A 25,750-nucleotide genomic window follows, 5' to 3' on the forward strand; every position below is an offset into this window, starting at 1 on the left:
CTTCTGCTAGGAGGCCGTTACTACCAACAAAGAACGCAAAAAAAATAATAATAATAATAAAAGCATGAATGTCCCATTAAAGCCACTAAATGAACCAAACGATTCCTTGTAAAAACAAAAAAACCCATCAGCTGCTGGCTTTCGGGTTGTCGCTCCACCTTACCATTAAACAGAACTCCATTATTCCCAATTTAACCCCTTCAAGACAAAGCCCGTACATGCTCGGGCTCACAATGCAGTTTTTAATGGGTTTAAAGGACAACCCGATTGCCCTTAAGGGGTTAACAGAGATTTGCCTCTTCCCAGGAAACCCTAGACATGTATACATTAATTTAAAAAAAACCAAAAAATGTATATATATTGCAGACATTTTCTTCTGCATGATCAATTTTTTTTTTATTTTTTTTTTTTACTTAATATGAAAAAAATTAAAATAAAAACTATCAACGTTACTAACATCTGCAGAATTCCACTCCATCGAGGGCCAATATAGACTTTCTGGCGAGCCCGGCTCCGCGCGGACTGTATTTTAATTGTATTTATGTTGTTTTTTTTCTTTTTTTTGTGTAAGTGCCAATAGCTTTCACCAAGCCCGTGACATCATAACTCATTTGAGAATAGGTGAAGCGAACAAATACGTGTTTTTAGGATAGAGACCTCGGTCCGGGGCGCGTGTATTACCCGTGTAAATGACATGAGGGTTTGATGTACACAAAAACCTACGGTGTGGATACATTCGCCGATTACCTTCAGAAGCACCTGACTTATATAAGGAGGAGCACCTGATTTAAAAGACCTAGAAACAGAAATATATATAAAAGAAAAAAAAAAAAACTACGGAGGAGCTCGCTAGAAGCATATTGCAGACGTTTCTATGCCCGCTGCAGGACGGATCCGTCCGGGCTGCGAGGAGCAGTCCACGAACTTCAATTGTCCATCAAAGATCTCATGAGGGCTTCGTGCATCATGGCTTCCTCGTCTGCGTTGTAGTCCTTGGGGAGCGCAAGAAAAAAAAAAGAATTGGAGATACCTCTGTAAATACCCTTGCAATGGCGTTGGAACACAAACTACTTTAATGAACTTGCACAACGGGGCGGTCATTTGCATATGGGGCTGCGCTGTGATGATGCAACGGGCAGCTATAGTAAAAGGTGTCTATATAAGCACAACATATCAACGGGTATACAAGCGTAAATCCGATCGCGTTTAGCCGGCTCCCCCGTGTGGCGGTGTGTTGAATTGCAAGGGGGAAAAAAAACGGCCAAAAATCCTGGAAAGGGGGGGAATTAATTAGCCAATGGCGGCTATCCCAGAGGTACAAGCTAGAGACCGTTTTCATGAACCACAGCAACGGCTCCCCCCTTAATCAGTCGGGAAACCGGAAGCTGGGGGTTGCCTACAGCATCCCGGAGGAGTCGGCGACGAATAAATAGGAATTAAGCGCCCGGTATAGCCTGGTGCATAAAATCATACCTACCACAAACGTGTCGTAGGAGAAGCGATGCCTGCGGTTGACGTGTTCCATGAAGTTGGAACTCCTGTAAGTTGGGTCCCCCCATGGCATGGAAGCGCAAATGGGACAAACCTACCAAAGGAGAGAGTAGACGGTTGCCCCTTATTAAACATTTGGGAATCTCCTGTGTCTTCATTCTTCTACATCTCTCTTACTAAATGCTTAATATGAGGAGTTACAATACAGGACAATGATTTGAGTCGTGCCCCCCCCCCCCCCGGTTCATATAGGCATACCTCAAGCCAACTCATTTTATACATTATACATTTTAACCCCTTAATGACAAAGCCCTCAAAATGCATTTTTTTTAAATGGGTTTAGGGACCGCCCCTTGTCCTTAAGGGTTTAATGTCATACCAATAATAATATAGATTATATCTATAATCTATATCTATCTATTTATCTATATCATCATTGGTATGACATCAAAATATATATAATTCAGTATCTTGAAAATAATAACAAAAAATAAATAAATATATCAAGAGCGTCCCCTAAAAAAAGGAAGGAGAGGGGTCTGGAGGACTTACCACCGGGGTCGGGTCTGAGAAGTGCTGCTTCCTACAGTGATCCACTAGACCTTCCTGATCGAGATTCTGTTCCCGGCAGTACGGGCAGGTAAAGGTGAACCGGTTAGGCACATCTCTAAAAGCAACCAGGTTTAGAACAATAATCAAAAAGCAAGGGTTCTAAATATTTATCACACGGTCATGACATCATACAATGATTCACAGAACATAACATTAATATATATATATACATTTTTTGGATACATTTCATCCTTGGAAGAATACACCAGGCTCCTCGATTTGCCCGGCCCTGATCGAAACGAGCCCTGGAGGCGGAGGTGGCAAAAAATGGGTATTTTCAGAAGACTGCGTGGGTGCAAAATTTAAGAAGGGAAAGCAACACCTCGCCCCCCCCCCCCCCCCCCCCCACCACGCGACGAGCGATACAGGAAATGAAGTGGTTAGCAGATCAGTTACACGTTACAAGGTTGGAACAGTCCAACGGTTAACAGAATTTATTAATAATTCATTTGAATCAGAAAGAATTTAGAAATTGGTTGCGTGGAAAGTGGTCCCGCTTTCCTGCCACTGATTGGCTGCTTCGTCGGACCACCGAGGAAGCGGGAAGCTGCAGCTTCGCCCTACAGGAAGCGTTTGCTACTTTAATGTGCATATACATTAAACCAGGGGTTCTCAAACTGCGGCCCTCCAGCTGCTGCAGGACTACATCTCCCATACTCCTCAGCCAGCCCCTTAGCTGAAGGAGCATTATGGGAGATGTAGTCCTGCAGCAGCTGGAGGGCCGCAGTTTGAGAACCCCTGCATTAAACTGTCCCTGCGATAACGGCCCAGTTGTTATAACGGAGCGGCCGCGCTGAACGGGAGAGGCGGACGCAATACTTGCCTCGTCTGAGGAGTCTCTTCCTTAGTCACGGACTTGATTCCTTCCATGACATAATTCTCGTATTTGGAGCAAGTGGCGGCGTGAGCGCGCATGTGCGCGAGGTACATCTGGGGACGCAGGAAAAAAAATAACGTCAGCGTGCAGAACACATTAAAGCCCAGAAACGTCTCACTTTACAACAATTATCAGCCAGGAGGCCTAAACGTTGGCAGAGGATCTCGGAAACGTCCCTCAGTAACTCAGACCGGGTACTTTGTGCCAATTACCCCAAACGAATCCAATTTACGCCCCGTCTACAATTTCTAATTATATGTGCACACAATAAAGTGGCGGGAACCATACGTAGATTGTAAGCTCTATGGGGCAGCGGGTTCTGCATGTCTGCTGGATTACAGCACCGTGTGATAAGGACGCGGTGATAGTATTTGGTTTGATTCTACAATAAAGTAATAAATCCGTATATATATCAAACGGCCGTTAGATATTAAATCACAGCAGAGCCGCCAAACGGAAATTCCCTTCGCTCACAACAGCCGCACTTTCCCTATCAGAGAAGGGAAATAAAAAGCCACGGCTGCGGTGTGCGGGGAACCCCGGGGCTCGGACGCGGCGTTACCGGCACCTAGAAATCTCAACGGCGAGAGTTCGCGCCGTTACGCCTGGTATAGAACTCGCTTTAGAAAGTCAAGGTCATAACCTTAAACTGGAGGGTCACCGGCTTCGATGCAACGTAAAGGTTTACTTTACGGAGATGGTAGTAGATAAATGGAACAGTCTCTAAGCAGAAGTGGTGGTTAATGTAGTGAGGGAAGTCAAACATGCAAGGGATAGATGCACGGGGTTAAAACTTAGGGGGGGGGTTTGCAGCAGACACACTAGATCAGGGGCGTCCAACATGCGGCCCTCCAGCTGCTGCAGAACTACATCCCCCATCCTCCTCACCAATCCCCTTAGCTGAAAGAGTATTATGGGAGATGTAGTCCTGCAGCAGCTGGAGGACCGCAGTTGGACGCCCCTGCACTAGATGGACTGATTTGTTCTTCTCATCTGTCATCGAGTTCCTTTTTTTTATAAAAAAAACTTTTCAGCCTGCAGCCGGATAACAGTGAAGGAGTAGGGCAGCTGCAGCAGCAGGGCTGCAACTTCTACGTCAGGTTGGTCAGCGCACTTTGTTATGCATTCTTCTTTAATGAGTGTGCCCGAGACATTAAACTGACACGGGGAGGAGTTGTGAATGAAATATAGAAATACGCCAGGTAGGTAGTCCGGTCCGGCTGAGACTTTACCTTCCTGCTGCAGCCTTTACACGAGGCTTCTGTGACTTCCATCTGCCGTTCGAGATCCGCAGCCTTCCTTCCCGGAGTTAACAAGCAACGGCACACACCGCACATGGGATTCTTCTGCTTCAAGCACTGGTGCAGGCAGGTGGAGCAAAATCTGGGGCCGAAGTTCGGAAAAACATAATCGTTCATTTAATAATTTATCATTTTCACTTTCCTGCCGCCGGCCGGCTGCCAATCAGTGGCGAGGAGCTGCAGCTTCTCCTTTAAGTAATTGAGTTGATTTTAAAACTATACTTTATAATGCATTCTTTCTTAGCCGAGGAGGCCCGTGACATTAAACTGTCCCTTTAATAACAGATCTGAGAATAAAGTCATATTACAGCGACAGCGAGACAATTCGTTCTAGAGAATTACTTTTAAAAAGGTGATTTACGCTGCCTGCCGCTTCTGCCGAGGCCGTTCCCCGTCGGCATACGGAATAGTGCCGGGTCTGTATGGGTATGCGCACCCACCTGCATGCTTGCATCGATAGCAAGATATGTTAGCAGGTGAGGAGGTTGCAGCGGAAAGGAGCTGACGATCTAGGAGGCCTTGGATTATTTTACACAAATGGTAAAAGCAGCAATACTTGCTATGGACCAGCCACAAAAGTGTATCATTCATTCGCTATTCATTAAATTAGAGCGTGCTAGATAAGTGGAACAGCCTCCCTGCCAAAGTGGTAGAGGCTAATACAGCGAGGATATTAACATGCATGGGATAGACATACGGCTCCTGAATCTAAAACGAGACCGACGACCGATTAAGGTTTGAGTCTTTACAGCAGGAGAAACGGGCGACTGGATGGGGCCGCTCTGCAAGTCAGGACAGGGAATGAATAAGTTAAGCTATAAGCGCGCTGCATAAGTGAATGCACAGCCATAAGGGTGCAGGTTTCTCTTTAAGGTGGATGATTAGGATGGAATTTAGCGGATCCAAAGAAAAGGGCCTGCCCTGTTTTTAAGTTTCACTTTCTTAGGAAGAAAGAAATCAGCCCAGATCCTAAATAAATGAGAAACGCTGGCCTCTCGGCACATATATAACCATAGCCAAGAATGAACAACTTTACATTCATCCGCCTATACTGTCAACAGCAACCACCTTTCCTACTGCAGACAATCTCTATAGGGGCTTCATTCTTACATATCATAGCTGAATACAGTACCGATTTTAATATACAGTACAGGTCACGTGATCACACTGCAAACCTCTTACATATGTCCGCAGTTAACCCGGACAGGGTTCTCAAAGATCTCCAGGCAGATCGGGCACACGAACCGATCCATGGGGTCGGTATCCCGGGCTCTCCCTGGGCTCTGCCAGCGCTGCTCCACCGCCATGACAGTTCCAGTTTTGATTCTGAGATCGCTTCCGCAAACACCCGCTGACGTCACGCGTTCCAAGCCTCGGTCTGGCGTTGAGCTCTAAGACATGGAGGGCCGCGTTTCCTGGCCGGGATAATGTGGGTGGATGGCGGCCTAAATAAATATTTAAACAATGACTCTCATCATGTGGGATTTCTACTCATAAAAAATCCCTATTTTTTGACACACAATGATTATGACATTATTGTAAAACAGACTATTATTAAATGAATAGTGGAAGTTTTTTTTTTTTTATAGATAACTTTATTACTGCCATACAGGGACACAATTCACACCCTCAGTCTCTGGGCAGGTCAGTCCCTTATAAATTGGGACAGCTGGCAGCTATGCATAAAACAGCAAAAATCTTAAATAACCAAATGAAAACATTTTAAAGATTTAACCCAGCGAGTGTATCGTTTGAATATTAGTGTAGTAAAAAAATGCATATAAATATTATTTTTTAAGTAATGTCCATATATTATATATCTAAATAATTTCCATATATTATATATCTAAATAATGTCCATATATTATATATCTAAATAATTTTCATATATTATATATCTCAATAATGTCCATATATTAAATAGCTAAATAATGTCCATATATTATATATCTAAATAATGTACATATATTATATATATATATATAAAATGTCCATATATTATGTATCTAAAAAAATGTCCATATATTATATATCTAAATAATGTACATATGTTATATATCTAAATAATTTCCATATATTATATATCTAAATAATGTCCATATATTATATATCTCAATAATGTCCATATATTAAATATCTAAATAATGTACATATGTTATATATCTAAAAAATGTTCATATATTATAGGAAACTGAATATCTTGAGAAGTAGGTAGAATAACCACCCCTGTAGCTGTGCAGCTATCCGTAGCATTTGGTGGAACTCGTTCCCGTTTCCGTGGCAACTGAAAATATTTCGACTTTTGTTTCTATTCTGCGATTTTTTTAAGTGATCTACATGCCGCATGAAATAGTTACTCATTTCAAATTGTAGATACAGATCCACGCCGGCACCAAAGCAGGTGATAACGGGACCGAAAATAAGTAGATGCCAGCAAAAAAAAAAAAGCCATGTGTGTCAGGGTCATCTACCGGACAGATGTGTCCGATATTGGAAGAGGGACCGTAATTTGGGGGCTCAAATACATCTCTATGATGTGCAAGACAGAGTTGGTCATCAGCATGGCTCCCAACTGTCCTGCTTTGTGAGGGACAGTCCCCATTTAGCTACTCTACCCTGCCGAGCTCTACCTCTGTCACATTTTAGGCTACAGAGGAAGAGCTCGGCGGGATTCGGGACCAGAATATCGCGGTTCCAATTTCACCCTCTGGTAACCTGGACACTGGCGAATGCGGGACCGCACAAGAACTGAATTGGTTCTGTCCTGTCCATGATACCACCCCAGAGCTACCGTAATCCCACCCCTGAGCTACTATAACCCCACCCTTAAACCACTATAATCCCACCCCTAAAATACTATAATCCGTCCGCTCTTGGAACATATTTTCAATAGTCTGTTTCCCGTAGAAAAAAAGGCAGAATGCGGCAGTGATGTCACGCGGCAGTGGTGACATCACGCTGCAATTCTGCAGGGGGGTGTAGGCATATGACATTGAACTCCACCCTCATAATGACCCAAACTTGCCCATTTTAGAAACGCACAGTGCCCACGTGGCTGTGAAGAAGGACTCCGGCCTGCCAGGATGCACTCAGATGCCAGTGTATGCGTATGTGTATATATGTGTGTGTGTACGTGTGTATATGTATATGTGGGTGTGTGTGTATATATATATGTACTCTTTATATAGATTTTATTTCTGCTTATGTGAGACCAATTTTTAATAATAACAATAATAATATAAAATTAAGTATTATTAATAATAATAATCATAAACTGCACATAAGACCAGCACTACCTTGGTGAAAGAGTGCGCGCACTGGGACACACCGCGCTTGCGTGCGCGTTCCCGCCCCATCCCTCTCACTGCGGCTGCGCGGTGACGTCGCTAGAAGAAGGAAGTGAAGCGTTATTTCATAATGGCGGCGGTGAGAGCGAACCTGCGATTGAGGATGTGAAGGAGATCGCTGTCACAGTGGGTCAGGGTGCGTTTCAGGCTTCTCCGGGCGGGTTTTAAGGGTTATGAATGGGGTATGCAGGGGTGTAGACTGCCTCCCTCTAAGGCCTTGGAGCTGGGAGAGCGCATCCTTCTTGAGGTAGATTGACAGGGGGCAGACCCCTCATCTCCCTCCACCTTGCTTCCCCACACCGTCGCTGGGGGGGGGGGGTAAACCGGGTGTAACCGTTCGCTGAGCAGCACATTGCACGGGAAACCTCTGATATCCTGCAGTCATGTGGCTTCCCCACCTTGGGAGCGATGGGGTTAATTTACCTTCCTTATAATGTGAGTGTGCTGTGAGTGTGCGGTGTGCTGTGAGTGTGCGGTGTGCTGTGAGTGTGCGGTGTGCTGTGAGTGTGCGTGAATGTATCGCACACTGTACCTTGCAGGAGGTAAGAGATGGCCGGCAGATTGTGACGCGCGGTTACGCGTATATATAATGGTGTAATGAGCACTTTGTGCCTGGCATATATATATATACATACATGTAATAGTGTATATAGTATATAAGGTGCAGCAGGCCGTGCTGCGCGTGTTGTTTATAATGCAGTTACAGGTGATCGTGCGTTCCATTCAGTTCGGCGTAGTAGTCTCTCTGTCACCTGGAAGGTACCCGGCAGGTAACGGCACGATACTCCGGTATACAGCGCCATCATATTCCGCAGCGCTGTACAACGCAATAAATACACCAAATACTGGCGTACGGAGATGGGGATTTAGGGCGTGATATAGAAGGAAATCACAATGGAAGCCCCCTTGGCGCACCTTTCCTGTAAGGTCTGCTGTCGGCAAAAGTAAAAAGCGCCGGGCGGCTACCGATAGGTGCGATGAAATCTGATACGGCCGCAGACTCTAGGACTGCTCTGGCGCAGTGAAAAGAAAACGCATGCGGGGTAACGGAACGCTGCTCGCTACGAGTGAGCACCTTCATGGCCACGTGTTCAAAAGTTTGGGGTCACTTAGAGGTTTCCTTGTTTTTGAAAGAAAAGCAAATTTTGTGCATTAAAATAACACGAAATGGATCAGAAATCAGCGCGGATGGGATTTTTAATGGAATCTCTTCATAGGAGTACAGAGGCCTTTTATCGCACCCATAACTCCTGGGTCCCAATGGCCCTTTATCACTCCCATCACTCCTGGGTTCCAGTGGCCCTTTATCACTCCCATCACTCCTGGGTTCCAGTGGCCCTTTATCACTACCATCACTCCTGGGTTCCAATGGCCCTTTATCACTCCCATCGCTCCTGTATTCCAACGGCCCTTTATCACTCCTGTTTGGGGTCTATGTAAAACAGACAGAACGGGGCATAGCTGGTATCTGATTGTATTCTCTTGTATGGTAGAATGTGCGTGCGTGTGTGTATGTACGTGTGCGTGTGTGTATGTACGTGTGCGTGTATATTGTATTCTGTGTCCTGTTTGGGTAACAATCTTTTTTTTAATATAGTGAGAGATGTCGCGGTGGATTTTGTTACGTTGTACCGGTGCCTTTCCCTAAACGCATCTAATGTGTTACCGTTGCGCACTTTTGGCTCGGAAGATGGTTTTCCCAAATGGGACCCGACCGCTTAATTATTAATATTGCTGCTCTGTCTTTAACGTGGCCCCCTCTCTCCCTTTAACATCGACGTCCCTCCGGCCGTCCTGAGCCAAGCAGAAGGTTTTGGGCGTTACTCCTGCCGAGCGCCGGCCGGCACGTTATCCCGTCTAGCAGCGGCCAGGCGTAGCTGATGCTTTCTCCCGCGGTCTGCGCGGGCGCCTGGCGGTGTCTGAGTAGCGCAGCTCGTTTATACAGAGAGATTTCTGGCTTTAATATACAGAGCAACAAAATAATAATTAAAAAAAAATGTTTGCGGATTGCTCTGTATATTAAAACATGAAATCTTTCTCGGCTGTGTTCTGGCAGCGGGCGGGTTTTACACGGATAAGAATAAATAGAGCCCCCCGGTACGGTTTATGAACAGATGTCTGCAGCTCTCTCCGGTGGTCTCTTTTTCCAGACTGGTGTATTGATATTAGGTCGAGGGGATTGGCTGCAGAATCAGCTTTCAGACAACGCTGCTTAAACTGCAACTACTACCGGCTTAGTGTTTTTTCCAAAAAAAAAAAGAAAAACAATAGTTCCAGAACGATTGCACTGTTTTTTTCCCCTAATGGTTCTAGTTTTTGCAGAATGTTTGTAGGCAGCTGCATATCAGTTATTTGTATGGTTTCCAAACCTACTTAGACAAACACCCCGCTCCTTATCGTACCGCCTGTGGGAAGTAATAAGTCGATGGAGGAATGGACTTCATTAGCATTGCCATAAAGCATCAGCTCGGTGTGGGGAAATATCACATGACTGATAATGTCAGCCTCCAAATCTGCAAATAGAGTGATTTTAAATGATAAAACCAGGTTTTTGTCAATACAGACTGACATTACAGGGGGGGGGGGAGTGTTGGTATTATTGCTGGGTACGGTGCTGGGGGGGTTTTGCTGTGTACAGCACCGGCTTTTATGCTGAAGGAGACAATTTGGGAATTCTATGTTTTTCTTCTTTCAGTAATTGTACTTTAACCCTTCTGTGCCGCGGGGTTGTTGGTCAGTATACTCCCTCAGAGCTTAGGGGCATCAGGAACCAGGCTCCGATTGCACTTTTATGGATAAATACTTGTTTTATGGGACGGAATTTTGATCCATGCATCGAAAAGACCAATTTGTTCTTAAATTGCTGCGCTGGAGAGTTTCTAATGCGACGTCTTGCTCACCCTTCACGATTCATTCATAAAGAAGACTGTACAAATATTCTGATATATATATATATATATATATATATATATATATATACGGACCCCAAATGTACTGAATCTGGGTTTTTTTTTCTTTTCTGTTTTTAGATTGTCGGCTATGGCACTAAGCTGAACCCACACATGCTAGAAGAGCCATGGATGAAATGAGGTGACTTCTCTGCCGTCAAATGAACTGCCTTTCAATGGATACAAAGTACAAGGAAGATCTCTTCAGAAAATATGTGCAATATCACGAATCCAAACTGGAAGCTCCCGACAGCAAGCAGCGCGCCATCAACGACGAATACCTCCGCACGGCGGCCTCGGCCCTCCTCAGCTTGCCTAAAATCGACCCCCTTTATCGATTCCGGCTGATCAGGTTCTACGACGTCTGCGAGAATTCTCTCAAATCTCTGCGGACGTCCAACCTGCGCTCCCTTCACAATGCGGCCGCCATGCTGGAGACGGTGGGAATTAATCTGTTTCTTTATCCGTGGAAAAAAGAATACAAAACTATCAAGGTTAGGACGTCATCCAAAACTAGAGCAGTGGATGTTGTACCTTGTTTTAACCCTTTTCTCTCTGACCCCCCATGGGAAGAATGGTTTATTTGAATGGGGCTTGGTTTGTGGGCACAGGCTCTGGGACTTTATCTGGATGGAGCAACTACGCTTTGCTATTCATTATTACGGGGCAAGAAGGGCCGAGCTGGCCCTGTACAATGCGTCACTCGACGTGCATGGAGACGGAAGAATTCTTGCTTATTAACCTGTACATTATACAGTACAAGCCGTGCTCTGCATGCAGTAGATGTTGAAGGGAGTCGGACCTTCTTAATATGTCGCTGAAACACAATTTTCCCTTAAGAAAAGAGGGGCTTATTCACTAAAGTCGCACTTTTGATATGACAGCCATGCTTGGCTTCTTTTATTACAGTGACTGATTTTAAATGTCGCTGCTACTATGAACCCACACAAAAGCAGAGCTGGAGATGTATGCATCTGAAAGCTCACACCTCTACTTACCGATAGACCCCCGGCGGTATATTACGCACATAACCCTTTGCGCACCCGTGTTTTATTCCCGCCTCTGATTTTTTTTATTTATCACGTAAAAACATAGAAACATAAAGATCGCTGCCTTTTTTTTTTTTTTTTGTAATAGGACAATTAACTGTTCCTAGAAAAAATGATGGGGGGGGGGTGCAAAGTTCTACATGATTAAAGTTATTTCTAGGATGTGGTCATGCAGCCGTACTATGAAAGGATGCGTCTAATGCTGCGTTTAGTTACAAAAGTGTTAAGTGGTGGAGCAGCACCTTTAATTATCCATACTGTTGTCAGGCTTATTGTGTAATAGTCCATTGCGTCAGCGCTGGCCTATTCACGCTTTAGTTTGCTTGTGTGAACTTGTCTTTTTCCCTAGAATTTGCCGGCACTGGCACAGAACGAGCTGCTGTTTATCAGAACGGTTCCAATATATAAGCTCAGGGGGGTGTGAGTTTTGTCTTTGTTTAGATGTTTTTTTTAATTGCGTATACAAATTTACCTTTTTATTTTTATTTTTTTTTTTTTATCCCTTTTCTTACCAGACTTACACTGGGCCGTTTGTTTATTATGTCCGTGCTGCTCTCATCGATGATGACATCAGGCATGTATTGAACCATATGGGTTACATTCAAGAACTTGGGACCGTTTACAGATTGAAAGATCACGTGGACCCCACTCAAGTCAAGAGGGTTTCGTTTGAGCTTTTCCTAGCACGCGTGGAGTGCGAGCTGCTGCTTGAGATCTACTTGCAAGTGAAGGACAAAGGGTACCTGGAGATCGATGTCGTGAACGAGCGGAAAAACAGCAACGAAGACGCCCGAGGGTGCACCGATGAAATGAAGCGGCGTGTTGAGTGTAAGGAAACCTTAAACATATCCATGGCTAGGATGGTCCTTCAGAAGTCGGCCAGCGAGAGGGCACCCTCAAAAGATTACTTCAAACAAAAGGTAACCAAACCGTCCAAGTCCGTCGACACGTATGACAGTTATTGGGATAGCAAAAACAAACCTCCTCTGATGGCCACGCTAAGTCTACGGAAAGAGCCGATTTTGGTCGACGCAGAAGACGACATCAAAGACGAAATAATACGTCCGTCTCCCTCCTTGTTGACTATGTCCCCCTCTCTACACGGCTGCTCGGATGAATTTTTGAATGTTTCCTCCAATCCAAACGGAGTGCTGCGGGCGAACCCGACGTACGGTTATTACTCCCCTGAAGACGACGTAGACTTATACACGGAGCAAGAGTCTAGAATGGTAAATATCAAAAGGCAGGACAAGCCTGACGTGTGGCTCTACAAAAACGAGATGACTCCGTCTTGTCACCGGCGTTCGCATCTAGCCAAAGAGACGGGTTACGTGAAGTGCCAAAGCTGTGGTGTATCCTGTGGTGGCCCTTTGTGCCAAAAATGTGACGGCATGCTTATCTTCAGGCCAGACGGTCCTGCGCTGAAGCAAAGCAGCTTGTCCATCAAAACCGCTGTTCAAAATGACTCTTACTCCTCCGGATCTGCGTTACGAGAGAAGGCCTGTTACGGGACGTCGTCGTCGTCGTCGTCTTCGCAGGACAGGGCTGCTCTGCAAATTCCAAAAACAAAGCCTTCCAGCACCTTGCGATGTGGCTTCTGTAACCGATTAGGGGCATCAAATACTTGCACAATCTGTTCCAAAGTCTCGTGCGACGCCTGTGTCGTCTCTTACTGTCGTGAACATTGTTGCCGAAAAAGCGATTACCATAAGTTTGCACCTAACAATCAGTTAAACTATAAATCGTCCCCGATGTCTCACCTTGTGTATAGATAGACTCGCAACATCTCATCGATAAAAGGGCTAGCGAACAGAACCTTTTGGACTGCGGCGGAAATATTTTACTGACCTCTAGAACAAGTACGCTTCGAGCTGTTCGGGTGGTGGTGGGGTTGGGGGGGGGGGGGCTGGTCGTCTTAAGAAAATCAAAATCTGTGTTTTTGTGATTTCAAAAACACTATAGATCCTTCTAGTCCTCGCTGCTACTACAGTGCAATAATCCTTATGGGCTTGCTATTTAAATTGAAACACACTTCCGGGGAGCCAAGATCGTGCATATTTTCTTTACACATATATTTCAAAATATCAAATAGAAAAAAAATGAGATAGAAATCAAGTAATGTTCTGGTATGATTAAAAAGAAAACTTTAGTTGGCTTTGCTTATAATCCGTTTAATATGCCCCAACTCAGACGGCTTTTCTCCTTCTTTCTCTCGCTCCCCCAGTGTCTGGAAGGTTGGGCGAACGGTCACGCAAACGCAAAGTTGTTTTATATTATTATATTTAATTCATATAGCAAGTGAGCACTTAAGGATAGAGTAGAAAAGTGAACACCCAATCCCGTATGGCTGCACTATGATGGGCGACGCATGGTTTTCCTCCTTCCGACGGAGCGTCGGGGGGCAGTTAGCTGCGCAGCCGGAGGTCCTCACTAAAGCCATTCCTATTGTAAACGTCTTTATAGATGGAATAAATTGAGGTGGTTTTTGGTATTTGATGTGTGGTCTGCATGCAGTGTTTGGGTGGATAAAGTGTATCTGGAGGCTGTGGCCCTTTAGTTTTGTGTTTGGTGATACATTTAGTAATGTGGGTAAGTACCTGGGATGCCAACACGTCTACACTTGGCTTTTAATTAAGATGTCCATTTCTTAGCTCTTACGAGAGCTTTGATAATCCTACCCGCCATGCCTGATGTGTTTTTAATAAACACCTCAAAGAATGTTTTTTTTTTTTGTTTTTTTGTTGTTTTTTTTTTCCGTTTTTTTTTCTTTTTTTCTTTTTTTTTTGAAACCCAAAAACGGTGGACCTGCAGCTGGTTGTCCACATGATCACAGATCCCAGCATTATAATCTAGGATGTGTGTTTCAAAGTCAAAGTATAATCCTCCCCAGTTCAAAAAGATGCTTTATGGGGAAAAAACACCGATAAAGATAAGGTGAAGCTAATTAAGATAGAGAACATCAGAGGGTAAAAATTCTCTTAGTTTTAGGGCACATTAAAAAAAATAAAATATATATTTTAGGCATTGCTGTGTTCAGTACCAGTATGCCAGTACCTTCTGAATGTTCAATGTATAGCATATTCCCCCCCCCCCCCGCACATGTTTGTAGCCAAGGTAGGCTCTTCTGTAGGTTGGGGTGGAATTCTACTTTATCCAGCACAAAACTCAGCTTTCCCCCTATCCGTTCCTCTTGGCTTCTGCTGCGAGGTTGTGCGAGGGGCTCCAAACTGGAGATTTGTGCCTCTTGTGGCGTAGACATAATTGGCCCACTTGTTCTCAATATTGTCCTTTTTGGGAGCTGAAGGGTAAAATTAGGCATTAAGCTCTTGGACACCAGCGGTAATCTATCCAGAAGCGCCAATCTCTCGCATTTGTCTATTCCTCCTCTACCCCTCGTTGGGGACCACCGGTTGCCCCTTGCATTGCGTGGTCCTCTCATGGCAACGTGCGCCAGTCATGGTAGAAACTTAATCTTTACTCTCCGCGCAAAACTGTTTAACGTTTTTTGGTTTTAAATTAGAAAAGAAAAATGCTTAAGGTCGGGTGGCGTTGTCTTGCATTTTCCCACTCGTTAGCACCGTGCACGTCGGAGGTTTCCGGGGTGAAAGTGTTTTAGGATGAGATTTACCAGCATCAATCCCCGCAGCTGTAAAATCCCAATGTAGCCAACGCCAAGGTTTCTTGTTTCCTCCATCATGTTTCCTGGAGTCATATTGTCCCACCAATAATCTACTTTCTAATTTAATAAATATACATTCTATACACTACCGGTCAAAAGTTTGGGGTCACTTAGACTTTTTAAGAAAACCTATTAACATGAAATAGATCGGAACTCCAGCACATTTTTAATGGAATCTCTTCCAATGGCCCTTTATCACTCCCATCACTCCTGGGTTCCAATGGCCCTTTATCACTCCCATCACTCCTGGGTTCCAATGGCACGTTATGTTTGCTGATCCAAGTTTGTTTAAAAGGTTAAATTTAAAAGTGAAGTTTAAGTTTAAAAGACCGTTGGAAAACCCCTTTGCAATTATGTTACAGTGACCCCAAACCTTTGAACAGTGTATGTGTGTATTTATACTTTTTTTTTTTTTTTTTTTTTTTTTATCCTTATGCTTCATTTTAAGCCAAAAAATGCTTTTTTTTTTTAGTGCCATAATGATCTGATCCATATATCAAATATATCCGTTGTTTACTTTTCACTTCTATTTTTTCTATGCGCAGTGAGGAATGACGAGTATTGCTAAAAGTGACTGTATAATGCTTTTTTTTTTTTTTTTTTTTTTTTTTTCTTAGGTTACCTAGGGGCCATAGTCCCCCCATGACTTGAAATACTTTTCCAAATATTAATGAGATTTGGGCTTCTTCTCTCCCCTTAAGGGTTAGTAGCCATTTAGTATTTTTTTTTTTTTTATGTGTATGAATGAAAAAGCTTTAGGGGCACGTCTGAGATCGTCTGCCCCTTAGGGTCTCCCCCTATTGTTGGCCCTATTACCCCCTCTGCCCAGACCTACAAGCCTGTAAGAATTATTAATCCAGCAAGGGTTCAGATAAATAATGCCGTGTAACATAGGCTTGGGTAACGCGAGGGTTCGTATTAATGCTGTTCGAATGATATGCCAATGCCAGCTCCCTAACTTACCGTACTACTGTTAAACATGTAAGAACTTACTGTACAGATAGCAACGCATGAATATCGTACCCCAGGGGTCGTCCTAATCAATTCAACGTAACCTGTTTGCCATATTACTTATCCAGCGCGTTAAATCTCGCTAACGTGGAACACTGACTGCTCTTGAAAATTAACATATTTTGCATTTTCATAATGTACATAAATGCCGTGTATATATTCAGTGCGCCTTTATGAGAAAAAAATAACCAGTATAAAATATATATGTACAGTGCCTAATGATTTGATGTTATTTTAATATATAAATATATATTTTCCAGATCTGCATCGCCTGTTTGGTACACTATAGGTATTCTGGTCTCCATCACATCCACAGAAGTAATAAATTGTAATGCCACGTAACTTGTACAGTGACCATAGCGGAGGAAAGTTTATTTTGCTTTACAAAGGATTCCTTTGTACATAGTGCCATATACAGTCTAGTACTAGAAGATGTGTTGAATTGCGAGTTTATCAGATGCTGCTTTTTTATTTTTTATTTTTTTTTTTGTGAATTTTTGTCGTATGAGATTGCTGTGATGACAGTAAGATCTAAAATATAACCGCTTTAATTTAAAATCTCGAGTGTTTGGGATTTTATTTCCATTTGCCTATGTATTCTGTGTGTTTGGGGCAGAATATACGTAGATGCCACATAGGTTTGGCAAGAGGGGAGATCGCATTAAAACAAGGAGTGGTAGGAGCTACATAGCCATCCCTTTTTAGAATTTTACCTTATTTTCCACAGATAAACCATTTTCTAGATCCTCATGCAAGAGATACGAATGGGAAGTAGTGGCCCGAATTTCTTCTCCATTCACCCGACACATTACGATTCAGGACATGTTGAGTAATTAAGTCTCTGCCATTGCTTCTAACATACACCGTTCAAAGGTTTGGGGGTCACTTGGCTGTTTTCATGGAAAACAAGCAAACTTCTGGCTGTAACATAATTGCAAAGGGGTTTTCTGACATCAATTAGACTTTTAAACTTAAACTTGGGTCAGCGAATACAACGTGCCATTGGAGCACAGGAGTGATGGGAGCGATAAAGGGCCTCTGTACAAGATTTCACTCGTGCTTTGATTTACTTTGAAGTTTTGGGTTTATCTTCGACTCTTTCATGAGCAAAAGACATTAGTGAAACGGGGCCGATGGAGAGTGTCCTAAAACCTGTGATTCTCCCCAAAGCACTGGAAGTCTCCCCACTTACGTGGAGACTGCCCGTTTAGTTTAACAATCTACCCATTTGAGATGAGAATAAGAATGAACCAGGTCCTCTTTTCACGCAAGAGCTTTATATTGTTGTAAAGTCCTTGAGGCAGAGTCAAAGCTCCTGGAAACATCTCAAATCTCATGTTTTAGATGTTCTGCAACATAAAAAACAAATGATATACTGTACATGAACAGGTGTTGAATATATAAAGAAACTTAAAGATGCCTTCATGAACTGGTCCCTAGATGGCGCTCTAGACCCAATTGCAAACATAGACAACCAGTTACATCACAGTTACGATGTAACTTCGAAACCTGCGATGTCATTTCACGTGATATCTATGACTTCTACGGTATGCCTGTTATGGAAACCATGTGTAACCAGGGCTGGATTTATAACCTACCTTATATTACGTTCATTTGTAGAGCACCAGCAGGTTCCATAGCGCAGTTACAACAGAGGGGAGAGTGAACATTAACAATTACCATTAAAACTGACCATATACAAAATTAGACCTACGTTTGGAATACTTAGATTAGGCCTTAGAATGTTCAGAGCCAATGGATTAGACATGCAAAGTAATGCCCAGACCTTGTGCTTTCCTGTAGATCATTTTGAGATTAGGTGTATAGCCTGTGCACTATATTGCAACTTAAAATGTCTCGTTAATAGACCCCAAAACAAAAGTAGGTTCTGCATTATCTTCAGTTGGAAGCAGATCTCTACAAGGCATAAGAGGTTACAAGAGGTCATCTAATACAGATTTGGCCTTGATTCAAGGATGGTCAACTGCTGTTTTAATCCAACATTTGTCAAATATTCATCCACAACACCTGCTGGCATAGGTCGACCACGTCCGCCATATGTATCAACAGATCAGGAGAGCATGCGGAACATGTAACCAAGCAGATAAGTATCTTCCCAGGACTGTTTTCCCTCGTATCATGCACAAAGTAAAATGTCCATTCAGGAGACAAAAGGAGAGCTGTTGAAATTATTCGGTGGCCACCGATACAGGTGGACCTCTGTAGGCATTGTGTTAATTGATTATGTGGCAGTAGAAGTATTTCCCTGTCACTCACACTAATTCATGCGTTTTCAAGCACTGGGTTACTATGCGGACTCAGAGCTTTATCGCTTTTCAATATGCTGATTGGTAAGTAAGTAAGTCTCATGGCTTTCCGTCACCAGAAGGGAAACCCTTTTAATCTGTCAGGTCTAGGCACTTGACCGGTATTAACGGCCATTGATTTCAGTCTAGCATATCCTGCTTGGCCTAAAAGCAATAGTTCCCTCGGTGGATCTCTGTTACGTTGAAGCTAAGTATGGAATCTGGTGATCAGTATGTATCAAATACACTGATATTCGGATCTGTCTGTTAAACAGTGAAGCTTATCCGGTGCAGTGTTTCCTTCCACCAAGGTAGCTATGCATCTTCAAGGGCCAACCTCAGCCAGCGTCTTCTGCATGAAGGACTCGGATGGTCCTGCATTACGCATAGCCGATTCAGAGACTGATAACAATTGATTTTAAGATCCCGTGTCATCTGGAATAGAGGACAAACAATCTGGGGAAAAGCATCTGGAACCTGGTTGATACACCAATATTTTTTTCAAAGAAGAGAGAACTCTTTGGCATCTAATAAATTGGTCTGGAATCAATGGCAGGTCCATGGGGAACACCAGCCAAACTTTCCATAACACGTACGAGGCATGCGCTCGGATCATCGCGTCCATTGGGATTCTATAAGGAAAACAGCGGTATTGGTCAAAAGAAGACATCTGAGGTCCTGAAAGCTTATGGGACCACGTCTTTTTCCACGGTGGTGGCCAAATAAAAGGGTAACATCTAGTTAGGATACTATTGGAGAAATGTTGGCTCTAAATATATTGAACCCTGAGACTGACCAACAAAAAACAGTTTATTATTTCCAATAAAATTGATTTTGGCGTATTTTTACCTTCGTATATAATAGGTCTTAAGACAACTTATGTTAAAGCCCTTGTTTTTCCTGAGCGATAACATCTTTTATATAGTCCTAGCTATGATTTCTGAGAATTACACCCACATTTCTCAGCAGATTTTTTTTTTTGCCGCCTTGTCTATCATCTGTGATGTTGCTTAGCAACCTGCCCGACCATTTAAAGGGAAGGTATAAGAAAACAATACGGAGTCTTTCCTCAATGAATTCTTTGTGTTCTGCACAGCTGTCATCTTCTGATACATAGAAACGGTCGGCCAAATCAAACTGAGATTGGCAACAATTTGCCTTTTTTTGTTGGCAGCCGTGCACTTTAATTTCTGCGGAGAAATAGTAACGTAATTTATGTGGCAGAAAAAAATACTCGGTATTGCTTCATCAATTACATCCTTTCCAAAATCCCCTCCACCCTTTCAATGCTCTGGATAACCTAAGGTCCTATAAAGCCAATTATATCTGAAATGGGAAAAGGGGGGCATCTTGATTCCAACAGTAGGCTGATTCCCAATTACCCAACAATTGGTTCCTTTTCTCCTTAAAAAAGAAATAACCATAAGATTATTATTGCTCTTCCCGTTTTATTCCACACTTTGACCTTCAGTGATTGAGTTCTTTGGCGTCTCCTGTTCCAGTTGAGGTCAATGCTTCAAGTTGCTAAAGTCAAGGACAACTTACCTCCAACGAAAGTCTGTGATACCATGCGCGTTCTCCACTATGCCAAGTTATTACAGATACTAGAATTGTGCATTCGGATTTGTACATATTTTTTATTTTAACAAACTTTGTTTCGTTTGTTAATTTGTACGAAAATGAGGAGGGAGCCCCCAAAAACACAAACAAGAACGAAGGAGAAAGCATCGAACTTTTGTTTCAAATTAGTTTCTTTCCTCCCCCCCCTCACTCTCTCCCTACCTTCTCCGACGACCACTTCCTTGTCTCCTCTTCCTAATCTGCCGTTTCTTGTCTACTCTTCCCCGTCTCCTTTTTCCCCGTCTCCTTTTTCCCCGTCTCCTTTTTCCCCGTCTCCTTTTTCCCCGTCTCCTTTTTCCCCGTCTCCTTTTTCCCCGTCTCCTTTTTCCCCGTCTCCTTCTTCCCCGTCTCCTTCTTCCCCGTCTCCTTCTTCCCCGTCTCCCTCTTCCCCGTCTCCCTTTTTCCCCGTCTCCCTTCTTCCCCGTCTCCCTTTTTCCCCGTGGTGTCTGCAGAGGCTGTGCCCTGTTGTGTAAGCACTCTAAAGAGCGCTGAATAGGAGAGAAGAATACAGGCTGAGAAGAGGAGACACGAAGTGGTTGTCAGAGAAAGTAAGAGAGATTGAGTGAGAAAAGACAACACATTTCTTTTTTTCTGAATTTCATCTGAATTCGAAAGGGCATCAAACTAAATGTGTTGTTTTTTTTAAAAAACAAATGGACCAAAAATAGAACAAAACAGGTTTTTTTAACTCTGCAGTTTGAGAAGACATCTCGGAACGGAGCTAATTATACGACTGCTACAACATAAAAAAACAAAACAACCTAATAATACGAAATGGGACATATTATCTTTTTTTCTCTAGGCGATAGCTACTAAATATGTATGTATTTCTCCAACGCAGAATCATCCAGGGATCCTCATCCAGAAAGAACTTCATGTAACTTGAGGGTCAATGGCAGAGGACTGAACGAGCCAAGAATACCAACGGGGTTATTCCATAAATTTAACGTTGCCCATGGGATTTGAGTTCTTCGATATCTGCTATAGAACTGAAACCTTTTTCCACCGGGGATCAGTATATTTATGAACATTAAAGTAACCATTTCCATCCGGTTTCCAAAGCTTGTCCATCTGAACATCATTGCGCGTTAGGATAACTCACCCTCTGAAGATTTCTGTGGCATCGTGCGGCTCAACGTTTGATGATGGGGTCCTAGTCGCAAATCGACCAAGAGCACAGAGAAATTCTGCTAAAAATATACAAAAAAATATTTTAAAAAAATATAATTAAAATAGATCATATAATTTTACTAGTGTCAATCAATAGATATTCTTTAAGGCAATGGCTACAAATATGTATGTATATATGAATACGTTTTTTTTGGGGGAAAGATGGTCATTCTTTTGGCTTCTAGTTCTAATTTTCAGTACTCTTCTGATTGGTTGGTCCAGCTTACCTTCCCTGCTAGAATAATTGGTGTGGTATTGCGTAAAAATCCACCCATGGGCAATCCAGAGGACCACTTTTCATGGAATTCTAGAACACTGGAAGCTTTACGTTCCTCTCGGGTTCTGCAAACACCCCGGCAACATCCAGCGGCCCAGAGGATGACGATCTCCACATTTTCTTAAAATAACTAGAATTTTAAGCAGTCAATGCTAAATAACCCCTTGTTATGGTAAGAGAAAGTTGCGTTTGACAAATGACTACTGTTTTTGTATGCAGTATAAGCATGTGATTACCCTAAATGTTGCGTTGGGTTAGTGGCCAGCAGAAAACCTTATATATTTACTCTTTGTTTGGTATGATGCCCATGTGACCCTTTTCATCACTCGATTTATCGTTGAGTCAACCTTTATTGCCCTCGACGTTTTATCACACTCTCCGTTTAGTGACTCAAGTTGGGGGAAGAGCTCCAACTTGACCTTTTCAATGAAGTGTTCCTTTGTTGAGTGAAAAGTGTGTATTTAATGTAAAAAAATATATAATTTAATACAAAGTAAAGACAAAAATGTAGCTATAATAACCTGTTTTTCTTCTTTCTTACTTTTTCGCCTGACCAAGATCCTTTTTACACGGTTGAGAAATGAGTATGGGTAAAGTATTTAGACTATTTTGTTTATTTTATTACGAGTGTGTATGTAGTTTTTTTTTTCCCATTTTATTACATGCTTTGGGATTTAAAAACCAGTCTTTCTTCTGCTGAACCTCAGATATCTTAGCCTTATAGATGCGTGAGCTGGTGTTGGCGCATGTTTAGTTGGTGTAGATGCCCAGCAGAACTTTCCATATCAGGCCTGGTGGTCAACTTTTGACCCATACTTTATGAAATGGTTGAACCTGATGGACTTGTGTCTTTTTTCAACCTAAATTACTATTCTACTATGAGTAAATACTTTAATATTGAGCTGAGTCTTCAAAAATGACCAAATGAGCCCAAAGCCTTCTTGTCTCATCGGATAAGGTAGCTGGTGTCGTAAATATACCCGTAAGATCATTTATATGAACTTGGAAAAGATCACTAGGATCCAAGTCTTGGTTTGATCAAAAATCTATTTATCTAGAAAGAAGAACATTCAACTTACCTACCCCAATGGTCAAAAGGGACTCTTGTTTTAGGGGTATGGGTGCTGTAAGCCATTATTGAGTGTTTCATGTGACTTCATAACATATGGCATCCAAAAACACTTTAAGAGACAGCCCCATTTCCCCCCTCACTCATTGTCATTGTATCTTCATCTGAGTCCTTTAACGTTCCTTCAAAGGCGAAGGTCCCTAATCAAGGTTGTGTCTTGTTTGGCTAACAACTAACCGCGCTAACCATTGGGGATGGCTTGGACTTCCAATTTGCATCCACATGTTTTAATTTCTTCATCTCACACTTAGACAATCATTAAACATCTTGGAGTTGGGTACATCTCAGGCCTGAGACCAATACCTGTTGAGTAGACGAGCTGGGAATTTAATCATCAAAGGTTATCCTTCAACTTTATGAGACACTTTTTTTTTTTTTTAAGTTTTAAAAAGTCTTCTAGACATTTAATAGAAGAAAAAAAAAATCCCAGCTTGATCTAAAATACTTGGCATTTCCTCCAACCTCCTTAATCTCACCGCGTGCCAAGAAATGCAGACAGAGATTTATCAATGCGCATTAACATATTGTCACTACGCGGTCAATATCGAGAGGAAACCAACCGAAAACCTCACAATGTAGAAAGGCTGCCATAAATATTTATTATTCTGTCGCGCTGAACATGATATTAATCGAAAATGGGAATGTGTCATACCTGCTGGAATGAAAGAACAAGAAATACAGTTTACAGTTTCACAGAAGATGTTTTTTTCTTTTTTTTTAATGGTCATGTCGTCCATGTTTGTGTAACCAATGGGTTATCTCTATCTGTACTGAGGGTCTTCCTTGAGAATGTTCTAAGATGACTGATGAAGGAAAAACAGTCTAGAAGGGCAGAATGGGTCTCACCTGCTGTCACGTTCTATGATTCACCTGCAATTAACCCCTTAAAGACAATGGGCGGTCCCTAAACCCATGTACGGGCTTTGTCATTAAGGGGTTAAATCCAATTTTGAAGCCTGGTCTCTTCAGTCACCCGTTGGACTCAAGGATCATGATGTATAAATCTAAATCGACATTAATGATTAAACCCAAACTCACGTCCCAATAAGTTTCATTAACCGGATGAGAAGGATAAAGAGATGTCCAAACCAGAATATCGAAAAATATAATATTCCAAGAAGTTATCGTTTTATGTCACTTAGCATTTGCGTTAATCTGAAATGATCCTACGGATTAAGGACCTGGAGGTGCGGAGTCACGCAGCCGAGGATCCAGCAGGGGAAATGCGCCTCCAGCTTGACTTCTGCTTCCGGACATGGAAAGATATAAAGCTTACTTATTCTCCATTGAGATGTTTCATTCCTTTCGCTCTCCTTCTCTCCCTTTCTGTCTCCTTCTTCTCTCTTCTCCTTCTCTCTCCTTCTCTTTCTCTCTCTTTTGTCTTCCTCTTTCTCTCTCTCTTTCTTTCTTTCTGAGATGCCTTTCCTTTCAATAACCAATTTATTCTATTTACAGCACCAAAGATACCATGATTTTTTAAATATAAACATGATCAATTTTTTTTTAGATTTTTTTTTAATTCTAAAAAGTTCTTCGTGTGTATCTGTTTTGGAATCTTCCTTCTTGTTAAACTCTTGGTTGGGTCAGATTTTACACTTTTACAAAGTGTGAAGTTTCTGTTTATGTAGATTTGATTAAAAATGCACATTGAGGTCACACGCGTGATGAATAACACGGATCAGATGGCTGAGGTAAGTTCCCGCGGGAAGGCTTTTTCACTGACATATATATAAGTTCTTAACATGGCTTGGAGCCTTGTGGGTTTATATTCCTAACCAAAAAATTCGGCCCTGAGTATGGAACTGTTGGAGGCCTTTATGGGCCACCTAAACCAATCTAGGGTGAAAGGTAGAAGCGGCCAAAACTCCTTCTAAGACTACCGTGAGGATCACCTTGGTACTAACCATGAAACACAATTCAATTTAGAATTCTGTGAATTTTTACCATAAACAGTATTTGTTGGACGTGATATTAATACTAAGACAACATGGAAATTCACTGAAATGACCTCAAATAAAGTTTCATTTCAAAGACCTTCTTAAAGACGTTATGGTCGGCGTTATCATTGAACAACCTGCTTCTATCTAACCCGGAACGGACGACTTTAGTTATCTGCAAACGGTCCAACCTGAGCCATCATAACTGGTCAAGGTGGCAACGACAGATAAAGAAACACCTTAACCCTTCAAAGACATGGCTGGTGCTCACGTTGAACAACCTACTTCTTTCTAAACCACAATGGGAATGGAGCACTTGGGTCATCGGTAAATGGTCCAGCTTCAGCCATCATAATTGGTTGTTAGCAAGTCAAGGTGGCAAGAACAACGAAGGACCATCTGGTCTACCTGGTTCCCATGACACGTCGGTACCTTGATTGGCTTCTCCGTCGTTCTTTGTTCTCCCTGATTGGTTCTTTGATCGTTCAACCCTTTTGATTGGTTGTTTCTTAGTATAAAAAATACCTGGTTTTTTTTTCTGATAAAGCTCCGCTTTCTGTAACCACGGCTTGTCTGAAACACCCTGGTTTTCCTTCAAAGAAACATATTAACCTTTTGTTTTCACAGTCATTACGTTTACCTCACATTGTGAAGCCCAGATTTAATTATTTTCACATGAATAGAACAACGATCCGCTGAAAGACATGATTTGAATAAGATTTTCATTGTCTGGGAAGTCATTATATATCGTTGCTGTTTTCTATTTCATAAACTGGATGTGCCTTAAGAATACGGGGACCTCCTAGGATCATTTAGTACAATGCATAATAACAATTAAAATCATATTTTACATTAAATTTTTTATTGTTCCCTGTCAACACAGGAAAAATTGTTATAGTGGCCAAAATTACACATATTGATGACGATACGAAAAATATCTACTTTACTTAATTTGAAAAACGCTAACACAAAACCAATTTAGTGATTAATCATTCA

The 25,750-nt window shown here is 42.4% G+C and overlaps 2 protein-coding genes across 2 annotated transcripts; one reads left to right on the forward strand and one right to left on the reverse strand.

Moving 5' to 3' along the window:
* Positions 1-926: 926 nt before the first annotated feature.
* Positions 927-5,588, reverse strand: LOC149280942 (E3 ubiquitin-protein ligase RNF114-like). The gene is made up of 6 exons (XM_089499910.1): positions 5,464-5,588; positions 4,213-4,363; positions 2,927-3,033; positions 2,044-2,158; positions 1,478-1,585; positions 927-992 (listed from the first exon to the last, which is right to left on the reverse strand). The coding sequence occupies exons 1-6, from the start codon at positions 5,586-5,588 to the stop codon at positions 927-929; spliced, it is 672 nt and encodes a 223-aa protein (XP_089356036.1).
* Positions 5,589-10,752: 5,164 nt separating this feature from the next.
* On the forward strand, positions 10,753-13,400 carry LOC149280943 (spermatogenesis-associated protein 2-like). Its single transcript, XM_089499967.1, has 2 exons — positions 10,753-11,070; positions 12,141-13,400. The coding sequence occupies exons 1-2, from the start codon at positions 10,753-10,755 to the stop codon at positions 13,398-13,400; spliced, it is 1,578 nt and encodes a 525-aa protein (XP_089356093.1).
* The last annotated feature ends 12,350 nt before the right edge of the window (positions 13,401-25,750 follow it).

This window comes from Sceloporus occidentalis, unplaced genomic scaffold (genome assembly GCF_023333645.1).
Source record: "Sceloporus occidentalis isolate IW3139 unplaced genomic scaffold, rSceOcc1.0.p SCAF_143, whole genome shotgun sequence".
NCBI lineage: Eukaryota > Metazoa > Chordata > Lepidosauria > Squamata > Phrynosomatidae > Sceloporus > Sceloporus occidentalis.

Coding starts and splice junctions, on each gene's coding strand:
- LOC149280942 (XM_089499910.1), bottom strand. CDS start 5,588: ATGGCGGTGGAGCAGCGCTGGCAGAGCCCAGGGAGAGCCCGGGATACC. Junction 4,364..5,463: donor CGGGTTAACTGCGGACATAT/GTAAGAGGTTTG, acceptor CTTCGGCCCCAG/ATTTTGCTCCACCTGCCTGC. Junction 993..1,477: donor TCTCCTACGACACGTTTGTG/GTAGGTATGATT, acceptor GCGCTCCCCAAG/GACTACAACGCAGACGAGGA.
- LOC149280943 (XM_089499967.1), top strand. CDS start 10,753: ATGGATACAAAGTACAAGGAAGATCTCTTCAGAAAATATGTGCAATAT. Junction 11,071..12,140: donor AAGAATACAAAACTATCAAG/GTTAGGACGTCA, acceptor TTTTCTTACCAG/ACTTACACTGGGCCGTTTGT.